Below are 14,408 nucleotides of genomic sequence, written 5' to 3'. Positions count from 1 at the left end.
GTCTGTCTGTCTGTCTGTCTATCTATCATCTATCTGTCTGTCTGTCTGTCTGTCTATCATCTGTCTGTCTGTCTGTCTATCTATCTATCTCGAATGCGCATGCGTCGCGTCTGAACGCGTTGTTGTCTTTGGAGCTCTATCGATTTGATTTATAATTTTTGAATTTTCCCTTTAAACTCACTTACAACGAACATTTTCTACTTTTCCTCACTGAGAAGCACTACTGCTCAAACCTCATAGTTACAACGCGGACTGTTGAGCAGACGCGTCTCAAGCCTATTAGTGATCCAACGCCGGATACTCTTATAGGTTACGTCCGTGGATCACGGCTGAACGCGTCTTCTCCACACTCACTTACAAACAAACATGGCGAATATATCAGATGTAAGTAGTCTACCTCTTGGTGCAGGTGAGGACACATTTGAGCTGCACGCGTTGCAGTCTGAGCTGGAAGCTGTTGAGAAACAGATCCACGACCTTTTAGTGAGACAGGCCGAGCTGATAGCTCTTGAAACATCACGCGCCGATGCACATAAATCAGTGATTAACGTTACTAACCCGCTGACTCCGACCTCGTCTACTCCGTGCGTTACTCAGCATCGGTCCCGAGCGCCGAGGTCGCGATCAGCCATGGTCTCGTTCACTCCGGCTCCAACACGCCACCACGAAGCCTGGATGGTTCCGCAGCGGAAGACGCGAGTCAGGTCTAGACCAAGAAGACTCTCTCCGACCCTCCCGGTTTTCGAGTTATCCACACAAAACCGCTTCTCCCCTCTTCGCGAAACCGAACGCGATGCTGTGATCATCGGTGATTCCATCGTTCGGCACATACACGCTACATTAGGTAAAAGTAAGGTGCACAGTCACTGCTTTCCTGGTGCTCGTGTTTCTGAAATCGCTGCTCGCGTTCCCGAGATTCTGAACGATGACGAGCGCGTCGGAACTGTGGTCCTGCACGCGGGAGTGAACGACATCAGGCTGCGCCAGACGGAGGTTCTGAAGAAAGACTTCAGGAATCTGATCGATACGGTACGCAGCACATCGCCCGAAACAACGATCATAGTGTCAGGACCGCTTCCCACGTACCGACTAGGACATGAAAAGTTTAGTAGACTATTCGCGCTAAATGAATGGTTAATGTCATGGTGCAATGAGCAGAAACTGCTCTTTGTAAATAATTGGAATCTGTTTTGGGAGCGTCCTAGGCTTTTCCGTGCTGATGGCTTACACCCAAGCAGATTCGGAGTGGATCTTCTGTCGGATAACATCTCCAAAATGTTAAATACCATTAGATGACTAGTAACCAAAAGTCCAAATCATAGTCTCTCCTGCACCAATTTAAATGATATAAATACTAGTGTAGAACATTGCATAGAAACTGTGTCTATTCCTCGTTTAGTGAGATCAAATAATAATTCTACTGCAGGATCTAGGAAAAATCTAATTGTTATTAAAACAGAAAATGTTGCTATTAGTAAACAAAAACAATTTCTAAAGCTAGGTCTTCTAAACATTAGATCACTCACACCTAAGGCAGTTATTGTAAATGAAATAGTCACAGATAATAGCTTCGATGTGCTTTGCCTTACTGAAACCTGGCTTAAACCAAATGATTATTTCAGTCTAAATGAGTCTACTCCATCAGGATACTCCTATAAGCACGAACCCCGTCTGATTGGTCGTGGTGGCGGTGTTGCAACAATCTATAGAGATATTCTCAATGTTAGTCAGAAAACGGGTTATAAGTTTATTTCGTTTGAAGTACTTGTACTAAATGTTACGCTCTTAGGCTATGTTTACACGTGGATGGCTATTTTCATAAACGGACATTTCTCCCCTCTTCGTTTTCAAAAATAACATCGTGCACACGAACCTGTGTATATGCTGTCAAGAGCATGCCAAACCTGTAGGTGGCAGTGTAACGAGAAGCTCAAGCCCACCTTAGCCAATCAGAATCCCGAAAATGGTCACATTCCGTGACGTCGCTGCCTAAAACTCCGTTTTTCTCTGTTTACATGCAAACGTGCAAACGAAGATTTTCAAAATCTCCACTTTGGCCGGAGTTTTTAGAAAGAATCGGTTTCATTGGCGAATCCTCCGTTTGCGTGTAAACGAAGGGTGCAAACGAAGGGAAATGTCTCCGTTTTTCAAAATAACCATGTACGTGTAAACGGGGCCTTAGATGTTAGAAAAACATCCCTATTATCTCTAGCTTTGGCTACCGTATATAGACCGCCTGGGCCTTACGCTGATTTCCTAAAAGAGTTTGCAGATTTTCTCTCAGATCTATTAGTCAATGTCGATAAAGCATTAATTGTTGGAGATTTTAACATACACGTAGATAATTCAAATGATGCGTTAGGGGCTGCGTTTATAGATTTATTAAATTCCTTTGGGGTCAAGCAAAACGTCACCGGACCAACTCATCGTCTTAATCACACACTCGATTTAATTATATCATATGGAACCGATCCAACCGATATAGATATCATTCCACAAAGTGATGATGTCACTGACCATTACTTGGTAACTTGCATATTACGTACTGCTGTAATATGTCATGCGGCGCCGCGTTATCGACCAGGCAGAACAATCCTTCCATCCACCATAGATAATTTCTCAAATTGCTTATCTAATCTGTCTCAGCTGCTGCCTGAACCCAAACAAACAGATGAACTAGAAGAACTAACTAGCACTATGAGCACCATTCTCTCTAGAACATTGGATGTTGTTGCACCCATTAAATTAAAAAAGGTCAGAGAGAAAATTAAAGCACCATGGTACAATAATACTACGCATGTTCTCAAGGCTGGCAGAGTGTCTTGGGGAGATAAAAAGGTGGATGTCTGCACATTTTTTGTGTCTAAATGAATCAAAAACTGAAATGATTTTATTTGGTCCCTCAGAGTCCACTGACACATCTAATATTAAATTAGGCACACTATCCCCTTATCTGAGGCATCAAGTAAAAAACTTGGGTATAATCTGCGATAGTGCACTGAAATTTGATAAACACATAAATCAAGTAGTCAAAATGAGTTTTTTCCAGTTAAGATTAATCACTAAAATTAAGTCCTTTGTAACACGGAAGGACCTGGAAAAGATAGTTCATGCATTTATTTTCTCAAGATTGGACTATGGTAATGCATTGTATTATGGTATTCAACACAAAAGTTTAAACAGACTGCAACTAGTCCAAAATGCGGCCGCAAGGTTACTAACAGGCACTCGGAAAAATGAGCATATTACCCCTGTATTAAGAGAACTACATTGGTTGCCGGTTTTCTATAGGATTAATTTTAAGATACTTTTATTTGTTTTTAAGGCCCTACATGGTAGTGCTCCGACATATATAGCTGATTTAATCCAGGTGAATAAACCAAAGAGAGCACTGCGCTCCGAGTCATTAAACCTCTTGGTAGTCCCGCGGACGTATAGGAAAATGAGAGGAGATCGCTCTTTTGCAGCCGCTGCTCCCAAGCTGTGGAATAGTTTACCTCCTTATATCAGAGAATGTTCCTCTCTTACAGAGTTCAAACGACATCTGAAAGCTTACTTTTTCACTTTGGCATTTGATCATTCATGAGTGCTGTGCTAGTGGTGTAATAGGTAATTATATCAATGCCGCTTAGATTATTAATGCCAGAGGAGAACTGGCCCCCGACTGAGCCTGGGTTCTCCCAAGGTTTTTTTTTTCTCCATTAGGTCACCTGATGGAGTTTTAGGACACCATTAGGCCGCTTGATGGAGTTTTTTCGGTTCCTTGCCACTGTTGCCTTTGGCTTGCTCAGTTGGGGATATTTTGGGGATATTTAATTTTATTCTATCAATCAATAAATTCCACTAGAAACAAACTTTGTTGTATTATTTTATTTTAATACTGTGAAGCTGCTTTGATACAATCTGTATTGTGAAAAGCGCTATACAAATATACTTGATTTGATTTGATTATGAGGTTGTCTATGGCAATATTTAGAATTTAAATGTGTTTTTATGATTGTTATCTTACTCTTTGTACAGCACTGTGGTCAACTTCTGTTGTATTATTGTGTGCTTTATAAATAAATTGAACATTGAACATTGAACAGAGAGAGAAACCCGTAATTTAGAGCGTAAATGGAAACAAACTAATTTAGAGGTCTTTAGAATCGCGTGGAAAGACAGTATGTCACGTTATAAAAAGGCCCTAAAAGCGGCCAGGGCTGAGCACCTCCGCAAACTAATAGAAAATAACCAAAACAATCCTAGGTTTTTATTTAACACCGTGGCTAGACTAACAAATAAACAGACGTCACCCGAACAAAATATCCCGTTACAGTTTAGTAGTAATGATTTCATTAACTTCTTCACTGAGAAAATATAAAACATCAGAACCACAATTGTAAACGTTCAATCCTCAATCGCACCTTATAATTCAGCCTCAATTATCACCCTTCAAGAACAATTACAGTGCTTTACAACTATAGAACAAAAAGAGTTAAATAAACTTATCACTTCATCTAAAACAACAACATGTTTATTAGATCCTATACCAACTAAACTACTGAAGGAAGTGTTACCTGTAGTGGAAGAGCCTCTCCTCAATATTATTAACTCGTCTTTATCTTTAGGTCATGTTCCAAGAACATTTAAACTGGCAGTTATAAAACCTCTCATTAAGAAACCACAATTAGATCATAATAATCTAGCAAATTATAGACCCATTTCAAATCTTCCTTTTATGTCTAAAATACTAGAAAAAGTTGTGTCCGCTCAACTGGGCTCTTTCTTGCAAGAAAATGATATCTATGAAAAGTTTCAGTCTGGATTCAGGCCGCATCATAGCACTGAAACTGCGCTCGTTAAAATCACAAATGATTTACTCTTAGCTTCTGACCAAGGCTGTATCTCAATACTAGTTTTACTTGATCTTAGTGCTGCGTTCGATACTATAGATCACACAATACTCTTAGATCGACTACAAAATTATACTGGTGTTCAAGGACAAGCATTAAGCTGGTTTAGATCATACTTATCTGACCGCTACCATTTTGTCTATTTGAATGGAGAAAAATCGATCATAACTCCAGTAAACTATGGAGTGCCGCAGGGATCTGTGTTGGGCCCTCTGTTATTCTCAATATATATGCTGCCACTTGGAAATATTATAAGGAAACATGGAATTAGTTTCCATTGTTATGCTGATGACACTCAAATATATATTTCATCACGGCCGGATGTGTGGAGTGTGGAGTGTGTTAAAGATATAAAAGATTGGATGACGCGTAATTTTCTTTTATTAAATCCAGACAAGACAGAGGTAATACTTATCGGTTCAAAAAACCGCCCACAGAACCTCTCACAATACAACTTTGACATCGTAGGATGTCCTGTTACTTTATCCTCTACAGTAAAAGACCTGGGTGTTATACTAGACTGCAACCTGTCTTTTGAAAATCATATTTCATATGTTACAAGAACAGCCTTTTTCCACCTTAGAAACATTGCTAAGCTACGTAATATGCTATCAGTTTCTGATGCAGAAAAGTTAGTTCATGCATTCATGACCTCGAGACTAGATTACTGTAATGCTTTATTAGCTGGTTGTCCTGCATCCTCAATAAACAAGCTACAGTTAGTCCAAAATGCAGCCGCTAGAGTTCTTACTAGATCAAGAAAATATGATCATATAACACCGATTTTATCATCACTACATTGGCTACCTATAAAGTTCCGTATTAATTACAAGGTATTGCTACTGACTTATAAAGCCCTAAACGGCTTAGCTCCAGTCTATTTAACGGATCTTCTATCGCCCTATAATCCATCGCGCTCTTTAAGATCAATAAATTCGAGGCTTTTGGTCATACCTAGGATATCCAGATCCACCAAAGGAGGGAGAGCATTTTCACATTTGGCTCCAAAACTCTGGAATAGTCTTCCTGATACTGTTCGTTGCTCGGACTCGCTCTCCCAGTTTAAAACTAGATTAAAGACGCATCTCTTCAGCCAGGCATTCATATAATATTGTTAATCTTACAGTTCAAACTACAATCCGGCCTCTAGTTCATAAATGCCAGAGGAGAACTGGCCCCGACTGAGCCTGGGTTCTCCCAAGGTTTTTTTTTTCTCCATTAGGTCACCTGATGGAGTTTTTTCGGTTCCTTGCCACTGTTGCCTTTGGCTTGCTCAGTTGGGGATATTTTGGGGATATTTAATTTTATTTTATCAATCAATAAATTCCACTAGAAACAAACCTTGTTGTATTATTTTATTTTAATTTAATACTGTGAAGCTGCTTTGATACAATCTGTATTGTGAAAAGCGCTATACAAATATACTTGATTTGATTTGATTTGATTTATCTATCAATCTGTCTGTCTGTCTGTCTATCTATCTATCTATCTATCTATCTATCTATCTGTCTGTCTATCTGTCTATCTGTCTATCTATCTGTCTATCTGTCTGTCTATCTGTCTATCTGTCTGTCTATCTATCAATCTGTCTATCTGTCTGTCTATCTGTCTATCTGTCTATCTATCTGTCTATCTGTCTGTCTATCTATCAATTTGTCTGTCTATCATCTATCTGTCTGTCTATCTGTCTGTCTATCTGTCTGTCTATCATCTATCTGTCTGTCTATCAATCAATCTGTCTATCTATCTGTCTATCTGTCTGTCTATCTATCAATTTGTCTGTCTATCATCTATCTGTCTGTCTATCTGTCTGTCTATCTGTCTGTCTATCTGTCTGTCTATCATCTATCTGTCTGTCTGTCTATCTGTCTGTCTATTATCTATCTGTCTGTCTATCTGTCTGTCTATCATCTATCTGTCTGTCTATCTGTCTGTCTATCTGTCTGTCTATCATCTATCTGTCTGTCTATCTATCAATCTGTCTGTCTATCTATCAATCTGTCTATCTGTCTATCTGTCTATCTATCTATCTGTCTGTCTATCTGTCTGTCTATCTGTCTGTCTATCATCTATCTGTCTGTCTATCAATCAATCTGTCTATCTATCTGTCTATCTGTCTGTCTATCTATCAATTTGTCTGTCTATCATCTATCTGTCTGTCTATCTGTCTGTCTATCTGTCTGTCTATCTGTCTGTCTATCATCTATCTGTCTGTCTGTCTATCTGTCTGTCTATTATCTATCTGTCTGTCTATCTGTCTGTCTATCATCTATCTGTCTGTCTATCTGTCTGTCTATCTGTCTGTCTATCATCTATCTGTCTGTCTATCTATCAATCTGTCTGTCTATCTATCAATCTGTCTATCTGTCTATCTGTCTATCTATCTATCTGTCTGTCTATCTGTCTGTCTATCATCTATCTGTCTGTCTATCTATCAATCTGTCTATCTGTCTGTCTATCTGTCTGTCTATCATCTATCTGTCTGTCTATCTATCAATCTGTCTATCTGTCTATCTATCTGTCTGTCTATCTATCAATCTGTCTATCTGTCTGTCTATCTATCTATCTGTCTGTCTGTCTGTCTGTCTCATTAGTCAGATGAAGTAACTCTGTGTGTCTCGTCTGAGAGCTGGAGGAGGAAATGCTCCTTTAAACCCTCAGTCTCCACATGTGTGAGATGTGTGTGAGATGTGTGTTAGATGTGTGTGAGATGTGTGTTAGATGTGTGTGAGATGTGTGTGAGATGTGTGTGAGATGTGTGTTAGATGTGTGTGAGATGTGTGTGAGATGTGTGTGAGATGTGTGTTAGATGTGTGTGAGATGTGTGTGAGATGTGTGTGAGATGTGTGTTAGATGTGTGTGAGATGTGTGTGAGATGTGTGTTAGATGTGTGTTAGATGTGTGTGAGATGTGTGTTAGATGTGTGTGAGATGTGTGTGAGATGTGTGTTAGATGTGTGTGAGATGTGTGTGAGATGTGTGTGAGATGTGTGTTAGATGTGTGTGAGATGTGTGTGAGATGTGTGTGAGATGTGTGTTAGATGTGTGTGAGATGTGTGTGAGATGTGTGTTAGATGTGTGTTAGATGTGTGTTAGATGTGTGTTAGATGTGTGTGAGATGTGTGTGAGATGTGTGTTAGATGTGTGTGAGATGTGTGTGAGATGTGTGTGAGATGTGTGTGAGATGTGTGTGAGATGTGTGTGAGATGTGTGTGAGATGTGTGTTAGATGTGTGTGAGATGTGTGTTAGATGTGTGTGAGATGTGTGTGAGATGTGTGTGAGATGTGTGTGAGATGTGTGTTAGATGTGTGTGAGATGTGTGTGAGATGTGTGTGAGATGTGTGTGAGATGTGTGTTAGATGTGTGTGAGATGTGTGTTAGATGTGTGTGAGATGTGTGTGAGATGTGTGTTAGATGTGTGTGAGATGTGTGTGAGATGTGTGTGAGATGTGTGTTAGATGTGTGTGAGATGTGTGTGAGATGTGTGTTAGATGTGTGTTAGATGTGTGTTAGATGTGTGTTAGATGTGTGTGAGATGTGTGTGAGATGTGTGTTAGATGTGTGTGAGCGAGAGTCTGTTTGTCCCCAGAGGATCCAGCCGATGATTTTAGTGTTTTGATCCGTCAGTCTCGACCCGAACCCGTCAGAGAGACGAGTCGCATTTCATTTATAGACAAACGTCCATGTTTGCTTTCCTTTTGAACGAGGCAAGTGTTGATAAACTCAGTCGTATTACCGGTGGTGATGTGATCAAACCTCTAGCACTGAGTGTTATAATGTGAATATAGATAAACATCGTCAGACCTGCGTCTCATCTGAGAACATCCTGCGGTTTCAGCTTCAGACAAGCACTTTATACTGTGTGTGTGTGTGACACACATCTTAACATCACACACACACACACACACACAGTATAAAGTGTTTGTCTGAAGCTGAAACCGCAGGATGTTATACACATACACACACACATACACACATACACACACTCATACTCACACACACACACTCACACACACACACGCATGACAGCAGCTTTGGGCTGAAGAGGAACAGTGTGTGTCTGAAACAGCAGCTGATGTGTGATGTTACTCAGCAGGGCCTCGATCCCTGAGGAATGTTTAGTCCGTGTTTAAATCCAAAGCTGCCGGAAATTCCGGATCTTCTAGAATCCAGAGTTTAACAGCTGAAGCCGAGATCAGTGTGTGTGTGTGTGTGTGTGTGTGTGAGTGTGAGTGTGAGTGTGTGTGTTTGCTAGGGCGTTGCTATGTGTTTAATCTGTCTTTACTGACGATGTTATTTTTGAGGAAACATGATTATTTTTGATACAGTAGCAGTATCTGTGTGTGTGTGTGTGTGTGTGTGTGTGTGTGTGTGTGTGTGTGTGTGTGTGTGTGTGTGTGTGTGTGTGTGTGTGTGTGTGTGTGTGTGTGTGTAGGAAAGGAACTCTTCTGGCCAATAATGCTCTGGCTCTGATCGGTGCGCTACTATTGGCTCTGGGAGAGACGGCCAGATCCTTCGAGATGCTCATCATTGGTCGGTTTATCATCGGCATGGATTCAGGTCAGTCCTGATTGGCTCTTAAAAGAAAGTGTCAAATACTCAGCCAATCACAGTGAAACAGCTCATGAGCTCACCGTACCAAACGTGATTTCTTTCATATAAATACATGAATAATAAAAATAATAATATTTCAGTCGTTTCTCAATCAGAGCAATACATTTCTGCTTATGTATTCTGCGTTCCCAAAAATACTAAATATTCTTCTACATGTGGAATAGAGCATCATGGTAGAGTTTAATGCTCAGAAATCATTTTTATTTATTAAAGAACGAATAACCAAAAATTACAAACATACTGTCAATTATTGTTAGTTAATAAACATGTTCATGCTAGTTGGTTAACAGATCTTAATGTTTTCATTTTGTTAAATGTTGAGATTAACATTAATTGAGATTAATAAATGCATTAGAAATATTTTCCATTGTTAGTAAAGTATTACCATAATAATAATAAAAATATTAAAGATTATGATAGTAATACATTTTTTTTAGATATATATATATACGTACACAATAAATAAATAAAACAAAATTAAATGAATAAATATATTAATGTTTTTTACTTTTGTTTGTTTGCTTATGTTAATTGTGTGTGTGTGTGTGTGTGTGTGTGTGTGTGTGTGTGTGTGTGTGTGTGTCAGGCGTGGCTCTCAGTGTGTTGCCCATGTATCTGGGTGAGATCTCCCCTCGGCAGGTCCGGGGCTCCATCGGCCAGTTTCACGCCATCTTCATCTGTCTGGGAGTCTTCATCGGGCAGGTGCTCGGACTGCCCGAGATATTTGGACAGGTGGGTCTACAGAAGCGTGTGTGTGTGTGTGTGATACACCAGCGGTTAAAAGCTTGGAATAATCCAGGCTTTCCATGACTTTTCCGGGTCTAGAAATCACACTTTTAACACATATACATCCTCATAAGATCGTGATTTGTAGTAGTTTTAGCTGATTTTAAAGCTTGTTCTGTCAGATTTAAAGGGGACGTATCATGAAAATCTTCTGCCGTGTGTCAGTGCTGTAATCGGTGCTTCTACCAACACAGAACACGTGAAAAGTGAAACCCAGTAACTTTGTTCTGGTGAGTCTTTCTCTGCAAGCATGTCAAAAAATAAGCCGATCAGATTTCTCTCTCCTTCTGACGTATGAAGAGGATCTTATTATAATATTACCGGCCCTTAATCTGCACGTTTACACACACCAGCCGACATTTGGTTTCACAAGCGACAAAAGAGACCAGTTCTAACGCAATGATGAAGATCCAGCAAAGCCTGAAGCTGTTCTGTGGTTGAGCACAGACGAGCACTGAACACTATTGACCAGAACATGTCACCGCTGTCTAATAAAGACCTCAGGAACTGTGGACACTTGTGGAGAAGTTAAACATGATGATGAGATGATCAGTGTAACTCCACAACAACTACAGAAATGTCTCCACTAACATCCAGAAACTCTTCCTGAGTCTCTCCGTAAGGCTGCTCTCGCTACTGGTGATTCTGGGATTCTGGATGAGGGAGATTGGCCTGTTCTGTTATTGCCGGAGTTTCTGAAGCTCGTGTAAAGACTCCGCCCTCTTCTGGACGGAGGCGGAGCTAAAGCTCATCTCAACAGCTCACACACAAAAACAGCACGTTTTTGCTCACACCCAAAGAGGGGCAAATTTGACAAGCTGTAATAAATGATCTGGTATTTGAGCTGAAATTTCACAGACACATTCTGGAGACACCAGAGATTTATATTACATCTTGTGAAAGGGGGATAATATGTCACCTTTAAGGCGTTCTCTGGCTGTTTTAGAGGGAATCTGGAGCTCTGTGTCATTCATGTTTCCCGTGTGTGATCGGTCAGCTGTTGTGTTGGGGTCGTGGTCTGGATCCGGCTCTTGTCCGTCCACATGATCATCCAGCGTGTCGTGATGTACGGTGTCCCTGTGACCGTCTGACCCGGAGACGTCTGAGTCCGCCGGCGCTGTGAAGGATCATCAGATGATGACTAGTGTGTTCTGTCTGTATGAAGGGTTAGTTCTCTTACACAAGCGTCAGAATACACTGCAAAAAATGATTTTCTTACTTAGTATTTTTATTATTTAAAATGCCATAAGATATTATGTCTTGTTTTCTGGGGGGAAAAATCTAAATGCCAATGGAGTAAGAAAAATAATCTTAATTTAAACGGAAACAAAATTATTTCTCTTACCCCATTGGTGGATAATTTTGCTTGTTTTAAGCAAAAACTCACTTCATTTTGATTTTTCCCCCCAGAAGACAAGACATAATATCTTATGGCATTTTACGACTTCAGTAAATCCATCTTGATTTAAGAATTTTTAGATATTTGGACTGGAAACAAGACAAAAATACTGAGTAAGAAAAGCATTTTTTGCAGTGTAAGATAAAACTACCACAAATCAAGATATTTAATTAACACCCTCAACTGTTTTGTCTTTGAAGAACCAGGATTCACACGTTGGAAAACCTGGATAAATGAGGTTTAAAAAGTGTGATATCTTGACCCGGAAAAGTCATGGAAATTAATCAAATCTTATAACGCCATCATGTACATTATTTATAATGAATACATTTATCATGTATTTCTCTTTTCATTTGGTGGATTGCAGGTCAAATTTTTCCATTAAGGTATTTGTGATATTATAAATTAAAACAAAACATTATCATCAGCCACTTTATTAGCTACACATGTTCATCTGCTCGTTAACACTAATATCAGATCAGCCAATCATAGGGCAGCAACTCAGGCAAGTAGACATGATCGAGACGATCCGCTGAAGTTCAAACCGAGCATCAGAACGAGAAAGAAAGCTGATGTGAGTGACTCTGAACATGGCAGTGCGTTTCAGAAACTGCTGATCGACTGGGATTTTCACACACAGCCATCTCTAGTGTTTACTGGACAACAGAAGACTGGAGGAACGTCTCCTGATCTGATGAGTCTGGATGCTTTCAGATGAAGGGCCAGAATCTGACGTGAACAACATGAAAGCGTGGATCGTCCTGCCGTGTGTGTTCTGCTGGGAGTGATATCATCGTGTTTTCTTGACACACTTTGGGCTCTTAGTGCCAATAGGTCATCGTTTACACGCCACAGCCGACCTGAGTATTGATGCTGATCCTGCCCTTTATGACCATCTTCTGATGGCAAGAGAACGCTCGTCACGAAGCTGAAATCATCTCAGACTGGTTTCCAGATCATGAGGAGTTCACTAAACCCACACGCCTCCACAGGCACCAGATCTCAGTCCATGGATGTGCAGCTGATAAATCTGCAGCAACTGTGATGCGATCATGACAATACGGACCAGAATCTCTGAGGAATGTTTCCAGGAGCTTGTTGAATCTCTGCCATGAAGAATTAAAGCATTTCTGAAGGCAAAAGAGGGTCTGACCCGCTACTAGCAATGTGTTCCTAATAAATTGGCCGGTCAGTGGTATATATATATATATATAAAATGAGAGTTAAAAAATTCTCAAATGTAAACCTCAGATGCATTAGTGTAATCTTTCTTTCTTTTTAAGAACTTCCCGCTCTTCTGTAGTTATTGGTCCGATCGCTCGACCTTCACCCTCGGGTCATATCACCTGTGTGTGACTGAACCTCAGGTATATCTCTCTGACGTCTCCTCGCTCTGCTGTGTGTTTGCAGGAAGACAGGTGGAACTTCCTGTTTGCTTTCTTGGCATTTCCTGCCCTGCTTCAGCTGTGTGTTCTTCCGTTTCTGCCCGAGAGCCCCAGATTCCTCCTGATGGAGCGCCGGGATGAGGTGGCAGCGGAGAAAGGTGAAAATCAGCTCATTAAACTCTCATTTAGAGAGTTCACACCATCATCATCATCACATCGTGTCATCATGACATCACATCATCATAACATTATCACATGATTACCACATCACAACACAAATCAAAAGCTCCACTCCTCTGAGGATGTTTGTGTAACAGATCAGTTGATGTCATTGCAGTGTATTAGTGATCGTGTGTCAGTGACCGTAATATGAACGATTGCTTCTTTAAATCTAGTAATCTGTCTTTGTTTTAAAACCTTCAGTTCAGTTTTCCCTCATGAATCCCTCTGTCTGTGTGTGTGTGTGTGTGTGTGTGTGTGTGTGTGTGGCAGCATTCCAGGCGTTCCTGGGCCGCACAGATGTGAGTCGCGAGCTGGGCGAGGTTCACGCTGAGAGTCGCGCTCAGAACACACAGCGGACGGCGTCTGTGCTGGAGTTGTTCCGGAAGCGTTCGCTCCGCTGGCAGCTGATCACTGTGATCGTGGTCATGAGTTGCTATCAGCTCTGCGGACTCAACGCCGTCAGTTCAACACGTCAACATCACTGCAAACACTGCGAACACTGCAATCACTAATCACTGTCATCACTGCACGGTTCAACAAGTGAACATCACTGCAAACACTGCCATCACTGCAAACACATGAACATCACTGCAAACACATGAACATCACTGCAAACACATGAACATCACTGCAAATCACTGCAATCACATGAACATCACTGCAAACACTGCAAACACATGAACATCACTGCAATCACAGCAAACACATGAACATCACTGCAATCACTGCAATCACAGCAAACACTGCAAACACATGAACATCACTGCAAACACTGCAATCACTGCAATCACTGCAAACACATGAACATCACTGCAATCACTGCAAACACATGAACATCACTGCAATCACTGCAATCACAGCAAACACTGCAAACACATGAACATCACTGCAATCACTGCAAACACATGAACATCACTGCAAACACATGAACATCACTGCAATCACAGCAAACACTGCAAACACATGAACATCACTGCAAACACATGAACATCACTGCAAACACTGCAATCACAGCAAACACTGCAAACACATGAACATCACTGCAAACACTGCAAACACATGAACATCACTGCAAACACTGCAATCACAGCAAACACTGCAAACACA

The 14,408-nt window shown here is 40.7% G+C and overlaps 1 protein-coding gene across 2 annotated transcripts in view; it reads left to right on the top strand.

The window, feature by feature from the left end:
- slc2a9l2 (solute carrier family 2 member 9, like 2) overlaps positions 1-14,408 on the top strand; it is a 41,646-nt gene that overhangs the window by 10,396 nt on the left and 16,842 nt on the right. For both annotated transcript variants that reach the window (XM_084133456.1, XM_084133455.1), the window contains exons 5-8: positions 9,331-9,455; positions 10,096-10,241; positions 13,105-13,237; positions 13,572-13,759. In XM_084133456.1, the coding sequence (XP_083989582.1) occupies positions 9,331-9,455; positions 10,096-10,241; positions 13,105-13,237; positions 13,572-13,759 (592 nt within the window). The remainder of the gene's footprint in view (positions 1-9,330; positions 9,456-10,095; positions 10,242-13,104; positions 13,238-13,571; positions 13,760-14,408) is intronic.

This window comes from Abramis brama (genome assembly GCF_963993115.1).
Source record: "Abramis brama genome assembly, chromosome: 13".
Lineage (NCBI taxonomy): Eukaryota > Metazoa > Chordata > Actinopteri > Cypriniformes > Leuciscidae > Abramis > Abramis brama.
Note: the sequence above shows the minus strand (reverse complement) of the source record. Positions and strands in the feature narration are given on the sequence as shown.